The sequence below is a fragment of the Carex rostrata genome, chromosome 1 (assembly GCF_964058835.1).
Source record: "Carex rostrata chromosome 1, lpCarRost1.2, whole genome shotgun sequence".
NCBI lineage: Eukaryota > Viridiplantae > Streptophyta > Magnoliopsida > Poales > Cyperaceae > Carex > Carex rostrata.
Window position 1 is genome coordinate 9,099,698 of NC_135918.1, and position 11,018 is coordinate 9,110,715.

The 11,018-nt window shown below is 32.9% G+C and overlaps 1 protein-coding gene across 1 annotated transcript; it reads right to left on the bottom strand.

Moving 5' to 3' along the window:
• Positions 1–7,497: 7,497 nt before the first annotated feature.
• On the bottom strand, positions 7,498–10,804 carry THE1 (protein kinase family protein). The gene is made up of 2 exons (XM_078305081.1): positions 9,883–10,804; positions 7,498–9,435 (listed from the first exon to the last, which is right to left on the bottom strand). The coding sequence occupies exons 1-2, from the start codon at positions 10,618–10,620 to the stop codon at positions 7,660–7,662; spliced, it is 2,514 nt and encodes an 837-aa protein (XP_078161207.1). The 5' UTR covers positions 10,621–10,804; the 3' UTR covers positions 7,498–7,659.
• Positions 10,805–11,018: the final 214 nt, after the last annotated feature.

Sequence of the window (11,018 nt, forward strand, 5' to 3'; positions counted from 1 at the left end):
CGAAGGGAAGGGACGGGCTAGGGGAAAGGAAAATATCGGTAGGGGACGGGATTACTTAACCCGTCCGACAATTTTTTTTTTTTAAACCCGGGACGGGTTGTGTAGTACCGTCCAGATTTTCTTTTCTTTTTTTCTTTTTTTGACCCGGGACGGGTTGTGTAGTACCGTCCGGATTTTTTTTTTCCTTTCCTCCGTTGAGTTTAACGCTAACCATTAATTATTTTCGGGACTGGTTGTGTAGTACCGTCCGGTGGGGCGGGCTATAATAACCCGTTCTACTCAATTCTCGACAAAATTCAAATCCTATACCGTATTTCGATATTTTAATTTTTTTTTTCTATTAATAAAAAATTTGGGAAGAAGATACGGTGCATGTATCAATTAATAAGAATATGGATGATCTTTTTTTTAAAGCACAATTAATAAGAATATGGATAAAAAAATAGGACAGTGATAACAATCCCCACAGGTTTATCCCCGCATTTATCCCCGCAGATACTGCCAAAAAAAACATGGGGGGACCGCCCAATCATTAATGAGCGTTTAAAAAACTGCGGGTATTTAACTTGAAGCATTAAAGTATTTACCTAGAATTTGTCAGGTATTAAACCCTATGCAATGATCTCTATTTATGAAAGAATAAATCAATCCATTAATTGTCCCCGCACAAAATTTCCTTTTTTTTTGAATCGTCCCCGCACAACTGGGGACCATTAAACATGGGGGGACCACTCAATCATTAATGAACGTTTAAAAAACTGTTAGTATTTAACTTGAAGCATCAAAGTATTTAACTTGAATTTATCAGGTATTAAACCCTATGCAATGATCTCTATTTATGAAAGAATAAATCAATCCATTAATTGTTCCCGCACAAAATTTCTTTTTTTTTTGAATCGTCCCCGCACAACTGGAGACCATTAAATAAACAATCCTCTCACCCAATGATAAATACTCTGGGACATAATGATAAATAATTTATGTTACATGGGTAAATACTTGACATTATATGGATAAATACTTTATGTTACATGGATAAATATTTCTCAGGCATACTTGCAACTTTCAGTAAAACATCAATGATAAATACTCTCATGCATAATGATAAATACTTTATGTTACATGGATAAATACTTTGTATTGCATAGATAAATACTTCTCAGACATAATTGCAACTTACAGTAAAATATCAATGATAAATACTTTCAGACATAATGATAAATACTCTATGTTACATGGATAAATATTCTATGTTACAAGGGTAAATACTTCTCAGAAATAATGATAAATACTTTTTTGAACATCAATTAACAGATAAGCATTTATTAACAGTGATTGTTATTAGATAACAGTATAATTAATGCGCAGATTGTTTTTAAAGCAATAATTAACGCGGGAATTGTTATTAGAGGAATGCATAATTAATGCGGGGATGGAAGTGGGGGGTTCTTATAATTAGTGGGGGGATAAAAGGAAACTTTTAGGGAAATTAGTGGGGGGATATATGGCAGTTAAGGAAGAGAGAGAGTGCGGGAAAAATGGGGGGATGGGAGTGGGGGGTTTGTTATAATTATTCAAAAAAATATTAATTGCTTATCGAGTAAGAATACTGACAAGATTATCCTATAAGATAATACGTAAATATAAAATTAAATATGATATTTTTTATTTGTACATATAACAAAAATTTTTTTTTCATGACAATAAATATTTATCATTTACACCCCTCAGATAAAATGTGTTCAATTTCAATCTACACAGTTTACTCTTTATCCAATTATCCTTAATAGATATGAGATAACATAACTTTGCAAGGTCAGATGCCATAGTTAGCGTTGACTTGACTCCTTAATTCATCCTCTCCAGTTCCATGCATAATTAATATCTCTGTTACTCACTGCCACACTGCGTGTTGTTGTATAATTTTATGAATAAATTGTAAATAAAAATATTAGAAAAATATTTAATGAATTTATAAATTTAGGAAGATGTCACTAACCTTAAATTTTTTTTTAAAAAAGATTAAAATAAAGAAGATTCTGCGTTAATCATTTTTACGAAATTGTTAATATCTCTTTAAGATTTAGTTTGAATTTGTATTTATTACAAAATTAAAAATGGGTACAATTTTGGCACCTTGGACTGGTGAATTGCAAATGGGCTGGTCCGGTCCGGACTCGGCCGGTCCACGGTTCTCACGGTCCATGGTTCTAACGGGTCCACAGGTTGGCACGGTCTGGATCCGATGGGTTCAAATTGGAGGAGTTGGCTCAAATTCATGCTATGACCATGGTCCAAATTCACACGGTCCGGTCCACAGTTTGTCCGGTCCGGTTTTTTCTTGGACTACTGGAGATTTCATTTTGCATTGTAATTTGTAAGCAAACGGAGAAGATAAGAGTATGTATGGTTTCCGCTTCAAACCAAATTTGGTTCGGTTCTATAGGAATCAATCCCCCAGTCCACCGTTGAAGTTGTCAGCGCCTCAATGGAGCTGTCAAAGGTTGACAGAAGGGGCCCACTTATTGGACGCCAGCTCAGCACCTACCAGATAGCCATTTCATATTTTACTTCTCATTTTATAAACACCCTTCACAGTGTCCAAATTTACAACATAATTTTTGACTGTTAAGGTTTAGTGGTTTTTTGATGAATAGCCAATTAAATTTCAAATTAAATCAAATTTAATGAACGTTCTATCTAACTTTTTAGTACACATTTTTAGTGTTAATTTTTGAAGTTGAATAATATTTTTATAGATATATACAATATATTTACTATAAAAATTGAATATAAGCTAGAATAATTAATGATATAATAACTCAAATGACAAGTGAATGTTAATATTTCATGAATTTAACAGTTAATGCATTTTCATAAACACACAAAAATGAATACTAAAAACAGTTATAATAAATTTCAAAGTTATCTATGATCACTGATCAGTGCAAATTCAGAATTATTTTGTGAATATTAAATAGTTGGATAGCTTAATTTCCGACCTTTACTTAAAAGAAAAAAAAATTTCGAAGTAGAAGGATCTCATACCATGTTCTTGCAAAGTGATTAGTGGTTAATTATTCGATCAGTTATTCTATTGGAATTGGAATTGGAATTGGAATAGGATAATTGAAGCGTTTGGAATTGCGCCTCGTGCCTGCTATATTCTCACGCCTTTCATTTTATAAGTGAGTAGAACTAGGGTGCTCTTAAGCTCACCAAAGTGTTTGGTGAGCTTGACTCCAAAATCCATCAAATCGATTTTAAATGACGAATCCGAACCGTTGAAACCCGCCTACCTTACGTGTGATGCGTCTACATGTGAAATTTTTAAACATTCGAATTAGTTTAGTATAAAGTCAATCGGTCAAAATTAGAAGGTTAATAAATTAATTTTAGTGCATTCATTTTTTGAACATTTTTTGACCGCTTGACTTTATACTAAATTAATTCGAATGTTTAAAAATTTCACATGTAGACGCATCACACGTAAGGTAGGCGGGTTTCAACGGTTCGGATTCGTCATTTGAAATTGATTTGGTGGATTTTAGAGTCAAGCTCACCAAACACTTTGGTGAGCTTAAGAGCACCCTAGTTCTACTCTTTATAAGTTGCTCTTGTCAGTACCGATGCAAATATTAGTTGCTTTGTCATTTTCTGTAGTAACACTTAATTTGTTTAGTCATTACCTTTTTTAGTTTGATTCCTCATCATTATCAGCGCTTTGTTTGGCCTTTATTCTTTTACTTTCATAATTGATACCTCATCATTACTTTAATCGAAGCATAAAAATGGTCCCAGAAAATGTTAGTAGATATATAATAGCAAAACAATCAAACTTAGGTCTCTTTCATCTTTAGCCTAACAGCAATGCTCGTTCACATGCATTAATATAATGAGGAGGGCTCAAATGTCCCATTGTTTCATACTTCAATCGCACTTTAACATTTTTATTTTCAATTTTAAAGTTCAAACAAATGATTCGAACTACTTAACATAATATCTACGTTAAAATATGACTAGAGACCAAATTTTATATTTTTTGAATTTTTTTTACTATTTTTTTAAGATAAGCATAAATCACTGTTTTTTTAGGAAATTATGGACCATCTAAAACAATGATTTTATATCTATTTTAAAAAATAGTAAAAAAAGTTTCAAAAAATTGGTCTCCAATCATATTTTAACGTGGATATCATGTTGAGCAGTTCAAATCGTCTGTCTGAGCTTTGAAATTAAAGATAAATATGTTGAGGAACGATTGAAGTATGAAGCAATGGAGCATTTGAGCCCTCCTATAATATAATAGTACTATAGTACTAATTACTATAATAATAAAACTAGAAGATTTATGAAGGAGACAAACATTACCCCAAAAGGATAAAAATAGTATAACACCTTGTTTGGATGGAAAGTAGAGGAAGAGAGGGAATGGAAAGAAAAGAAAAATTCCCGTCGTATCGTATTTGGTTGATAAAATTATGTTGGAAGTGAATGGTATAGAAGGTGAAAGATTTAACTTGTATCACTATAATCAATAAAATTGGTTTCCCTCCCAATTTGAGGTGCAACGGATGGAAATTTTTTTTGTTGCAAATATTTTTAGAAAGAATAACACAAATATCTAACACTATATCTTACTTGTATAATCGTCATACAAGTTTTTTTGTCACAAATCTATAACAGTTATCAAATTTCTCGTTAACCTTCTAAATTTTAATCAACCAAACAAGAAATAAGACGGAAATGAAAGTTACTATTATTTATTTATTTTTCATCATTAATCATCCAAACACGAAAAATGTTAAGTATATTAATATTTTTTTCTATTCCAATCCATTCTTCACCTCTCCTTTCCTTCTTTATTCTCCATCCAAACAAGGTGTAAAATGATAGATATATCAGAAATAATGTCTGTGTAAAACTAAAAAAACTAACTACCTACTCACTGATAGCTTCTATCAGTTTCTCAAAAAAAAAAATTTAACCACCTGTTGGCATATTTGTAGTGTATCTCATTTCCCGTTTCACAATGACATAGAAAGAGTTTGGTCTTGTACGATAAGAATACAAAAAAGTATAACAAATTACCCTAGAATAAAGAAGTTATTGCAACAAAAGGGGACAATATATAAGCAGAAAAATGGAGTGATTAGTTTTGCATATATCACCACAATTCACATGAATTGACAACTCCACAAGTCATAGAGAAATATTTAATCTCAGATCCAAAACTAGAAAATTTAGATTAAGGAGGCTGAAACGTAAAAATGCATAATACGTGTATAACTGTACATGCATATTGTGATGGTACTAGAGTGTGAACTCAAGCCGATTTTTTTATTTATATCCAAAAATTAAATTAAATTTCAAAAACTAACCGAACCGGCTGTCAAATTTTAAATCTACCCAAACCGGTTAACCGTTAACCGGACCAAATTTCCAGTTAACGGTTAACCGGACCCTTTGAAATGGTTCGGTTAACCGTTAACCGGACCCAAACCATGGGTCCGGTTAACGGTTAACCGGATTCGTTGGTTCGCTGAACCGTTAACCGAACCCAATTTTTTTTTTTTTTTTTTTTTTTTTACTTTTTTTTAAAACAGAAAATTTTAATTTTTATTTATTTTTCTATTGAAAATATACATGAAAATTCGTATTTAGATTTATCAAATTTACACCAAAAATTTTTGTAAATCAAATATGAAATTTAAAATTATAGAAAAATACACATACACATACACATACACATACACATATACATACACATATACATAAATAATATACGGTTACCAATTATTTTTTTTTTTTTTACTTTTTTTTAAAACAGAAAATTTTAAATTTTTTTATTTTTCTATTGAAAATATACATGAAAATTCGTATTTAGATTTATCAAATTTACACCAAAATTTTTTGTAAATCAAATATGAAATTTAAAATTATAGAAAAATACACATACACATACACATACACATACACATACACATACACATACACATATACATACACATATACATAAATAATATACGGTTACCAAATTTTTATTTATTTTTTACTTTTTTTTAAACAGAAAATTTTAATATTTTTTATTTTTCTATTGAAAATATACATGAAAATTCGTATTTAGATTTATTAAAATTTTCTCTTTTAAAATTTTTTTTAAAAAAAGTAAAAAAAAAAAAAAAATTGGTAACCGTATATTATTTATGTATATGTATATGTATATGTGTATGTGTATGTGTATTTTTCTATAATTTTAAATTTCATATTTGATTTACAAAAATTTTTGGTGTAAATTTGAAAAATCTAAATACGAATTTTCATGTATATTTTCAATAGAAAAATAAAAAAATTTAAAATTTTCTGTTTTAAAAAAAAGTAAAAAAAAAAAAAAATTGGTAACCGTATATTATTTATGTATATGTATATGTATATGTATATGTGTATGTGTATGTGTATGTGTATTTTTCTATAATTTTAAATTTCATATTTGATTTACAAAAATTTTTGGTGTAAATTTGATAAATCTAAATACGAATTTTCATGTATATTTTCAATAGAAAAATAAAAAAAATTTAAAATTTTCTGTTTTAAAAAAAAGTAAAAAATAAAAAAAAATAAAAAAAAATTGGGTTCGGTTAACGGTTCAGCGAACCAACGAATCCGGTTAACCGTTAACCGGACCCATGGTTTGGGTCCGGTTAACGGTTAACCGAACCATTTCAAAGGGTCCGGTTAACCGTTAACCGGAAATTTGGTCCGGTTAACGGTTAACCGGTTTGGGTAGATTTAAAATTTGACAGCCGGTTCGGTTAGTTTTTGAAATTTAATTTAATTTTTGGATATAAATAAAAAAATCGGGAACTCAAGTTCCCACAACCATAAAACGAAATTCTATACTAAACTACAAACACAGTTGATATTTTATGAGAGAAGCTGAACTATATAAAAAAAAAAAAAATTCAATTAAATTTTTGTACACATGATATTTTTTTTTTTAAATCATGGAGAGAAAATTAAATAAAAATATAATGCATAACATAAAGCAACAGTAGAACAGTGGTATTTACTATTTAGAGGTTATCAATTCAGGAAACAGTAGCACAAAAAGTAATATACATGAAAATAAATATATATAAATTATATAAGCAGTTTGAAATGTAGCAGAAGATATCATATGCTTAATCTTTCCTATTGAGTTACAATTAATCCCTAATTCAGCCAAATCATGATCTATGCATGTGTTAATTAAGCCAAAAGAAGTCCACATATAACTCTACCAGTCAAAACTGAAAAAATTGGAAGTACCAGATTCTGCTTCTTTACTGATAGGGATTGCAAAGTTCCTTTTTTAAACACCACGTTTCTATTCTATAAGTTTTGAAAAGGATCAGATCTTTTTATTTGGTGCTCATGATCTCCCTACTCATGTTTCTACAAGTTTAGTCTCCTTACAATTACCGCCGATCAAATACAGAAAGCCATTAGGCCATAAAAGGAAGTATATAAAAATAAGCAAAATATAAGATAATAAAAACAGAAAAGGTGAGATGATAAACCTCCTAACATTTCGAAAAAGGTAATTAAAAAACCTTGCAGCAGTGCATCTGCCATCAAACATGGAATCTTGTTAGCAGTACTGGTATGGTACCAATATCATCATCTCCCTTTTGGGTTCACTATTTGAGAGAAGACCGAGCTTGAGGCATCACCTATATAACTAACATTAACACTTTTATCCCCAAAATGGCCCTCCATAACAGTCCCATGAACACTATTAATACTGTTCTCATCCCCACCTGTAAGAGACACCGAGGACTCTTCAAGTTGAAGAGCATACTCTAAATTCCACAACACATCCCCCATTCCGGGTCGGTCTGACCCGTGATCCGCTAAACATTTCTCAACTGTATCCCCATATTTCTTTAATGAAGCTGCACTTAATTTTCCTGACAAAGCAGGATCCACGATCTGATCCAACAGACCCTTTTTCTGCCATGACATCGCCCACTCAGCAATGTTGACTTGCTCCCTTGGCAAAATTGGATTCAATACAGGTCGGGCACAAAGCACTTCCAATAATACGACCCCAAAAGAGTATACATCAGATTTCTCAGTCAATTGTTGCCTTCTAAAATATTCAGGATCCAAGTACCCAAAACTGCCCTTCACTGCTGTGCTTACATGGGTTTGATCCAAAGCAGGTCCAGTTTTAGACAACCCGAAATCTGCAACTTTGGCCACAAAATTCTCGTCCAACAAAATATTTGTAGTCTTCACATCTCGGTGTATTATACTACAGGTTGCACCTGTATGCAGGTAGTGCAAGCCTCTTGCTGCACCAATACATATCTCCAACCGTTGCTTCCAAGAGAGAGGTTTTAGATCCGACCCATATAGGTGGCTCCTTAATGGGCCATTTGCCATGTACTCGTACACTAATATCATCTCTGATCGCTCATTGCAATACCCAATTAATGATACCAAATGACGGTGCCTGAGCTTAGAAAGCATTTGTATTTCAGTATGGAACTCGGCTAGACCTTGTTCTGATCTAGGGTTTCCCCTCTTGACAGCAATGGTTGTACCATCTTCCAGGGTTCCTTTGTAAACCTTACCGAACCCACCTACGCCCAAGACTAAGGTTTCATTGAAATTGTTAGTGGCATACATTAACTCTTGAAATGTGAAAAGCCGACCGAAATTTGTTGAGGCAAGAGAGATACAACTAGCTGTACCACTTCTGTTCGATAACATGGAGACTTTACTGCTCATTGTATGTGTGGTGCCACTACCGATCAGAGGGAGAGGCAACCATGGATTGCTACAATTTAGTGCCTTCCTCTGACGAACTGTCAGACAGTAATATCTCAAAACTACCAAGACTAATGCCATGACAAGTAACCCAAAGGCAAGAGACACAATAAACTGGACCCGTTTCACACCTTTACCTGGTACCGAGTCTGGCAAAATGTCATGTACTGATAAAGTACCATCTAGGGCCATAAATTCATTGCTAATCTTCATTATCTCCAATCCATTTAAGATTGCATTACTAAAATCCAACACATTATCGGTTCCAATGCTAACAGTTAGTGTGGTTGATCCCTTAGAAGAGTTTGAGATGATATCTTTGTAATATGGCACCGAGAGGCCGCCTTTTAAAGAAGAGAGATCCAAGCTCTCAATGGCAATGTCGTAATTCACGTACACATTGAAGATCAACATGTTGAGCGCCTCACTAACTATGTCACAGAAGTGCATGCGAAGAAGGTATATAAAGGTCGGGTCCACGGTGAAAACCCACGTAATGTTAAAATCTGGACTTGTTACATTTGGGTCTCCCATTGCTTCGGCTGTGGAGTAAACCAATGCGGGTGCTGTCTCAGTTGTTAGCCCACTTGGGTATTTGATTGTTATTGGGTTTACAGACACCTGCCATACACCAAGTTCATTCATGTTAGAAAATGATTAAATTTTCCTGCAACAATTTATATCAGGTTAAAATTGCGAGGCTGGATTATTTTATCCCATTGTCAAGCCTTATAAGTACCTAGGCCATAAGAATTCAAGTACAAGAATAACAAAATGAAAGTATCTATGGCACTACATGTACATTACAAAGAAATGAGGATCACACTGCATGTTTGCTACAAATAACACTGTTAATGTTAGTCAGATATGTAGATGTTGTGCACACTTTCAAATGGTAAAGTTCTTCAAAGACTGAGAATTCTGGGTACTGGTAATGTTAACCACTGCAAGGCCATCCTGCTAACAAACCCAATAGTTAGGACTTGTAAGCTCAATATTTAGTACACTTAAAATGGCATGATGTCAGTACCAGTCAACACAATGTTCTACTTTTAACTATTGCCGTACCTTTACTGCAGAGTTATTAACATGGAGGTAACCCGAGTCATTCTCCCAGTATCGGCCGAGCGAATCATTCAATGGAGTAATTATCGGACCTCCCATGTTTAACCTGTACATTGTCTCAAACCCAAGACCCGACAACCCGGTAAAAAATGCACTTGGTATGGTAACAACCTCATCTTCAATTAATGAATCAGGTATAGATACAATCTCAATCGCATTAATGAAAGAAACTGATCCTTGTGATGGTACAAAGATTAAAGAGAGCAAATCAGAAGTTACATTAATTGAGAATTCCTTAAATAGGAAGGTGTGGTTTGAATTTTTGAAGGTGAAGTTGTTCATTAGCACAAAATCATCAGTTAATACAGTTAATGGTGCTGAGAGGAGATCATGGGTAGAATTGGACAATGGATAGAAGTGTAAGCGGATCCAATGGCGACCCGGTTGGTGGATATTGAACTGGTAATAGGCTGCCTGTGTGAACAATCTAAGAGATTGGTATAGAGGAGAAGGAAGAGATGAATTTAAATTGGGGTTAGAAATTGCAAAAGATAAATCTTTTGAAGTTTTCAGAGAGAAATTTGGTTGGTTTGGTGAATCAGGGTTGAATAATTGGCCTTGAAACAAGAAGCTTTGTGTAGAGCCGCATGAAATGTGATAATTGTCTATGGGAGTAAATGCTGAAAAGATGAGAGGAAACATTGTACAAATTAGAAACAAAAGACCAAGCAAATATTCCATCTTTGAGAGATTCAGACAAATTAGAGGGTTATATTGACAGATTAGAGAAACTGAAACTATTCAAAAAAGAAACGCCCTCAAGTTATCTATCAAAAACAAATTCTTTCAGAGAATGAATTTCAAAGGCATTACTCTGTCAAAACGGAATTGAGAGAGATTAAAATGGAACAAAAATGGGAAGAGAGAAAAAAGAACTGTTCAAAGTTTAAGCCGTGGGATGATTTATAATTTATAATCAAAAAGCAAGAGAAAACAGGAAATGAAAAAGAAGAGACTTTACAACCTGGCAGATTGCTCAATTGGAAGGGAAAAGCACCACTTACGGATCCAAGGGACCCATGCAATTTATTTCTGCGTTTCCTCTCTTTGCTTCAACAAGAAGAGTAATGGGTATGGGT

Excerpts from the sequence above, each read along its gene's own strand:
- THE1 (XM_078305081.1), bottom strand. The coding sequence starts at position 10,620 with ATGGAATATTTGCTTGGTCTTTTGTTTCTAATTTGTACAATGTTTCCT. Across the intron at positions 9,436-9,882 it reads TTAATAACTCTGCAGTAAAG|GTGTCTGTAAACCCAATAAC; the intron begins GTACGGCAATAG and ends GGTGTATGGCAG.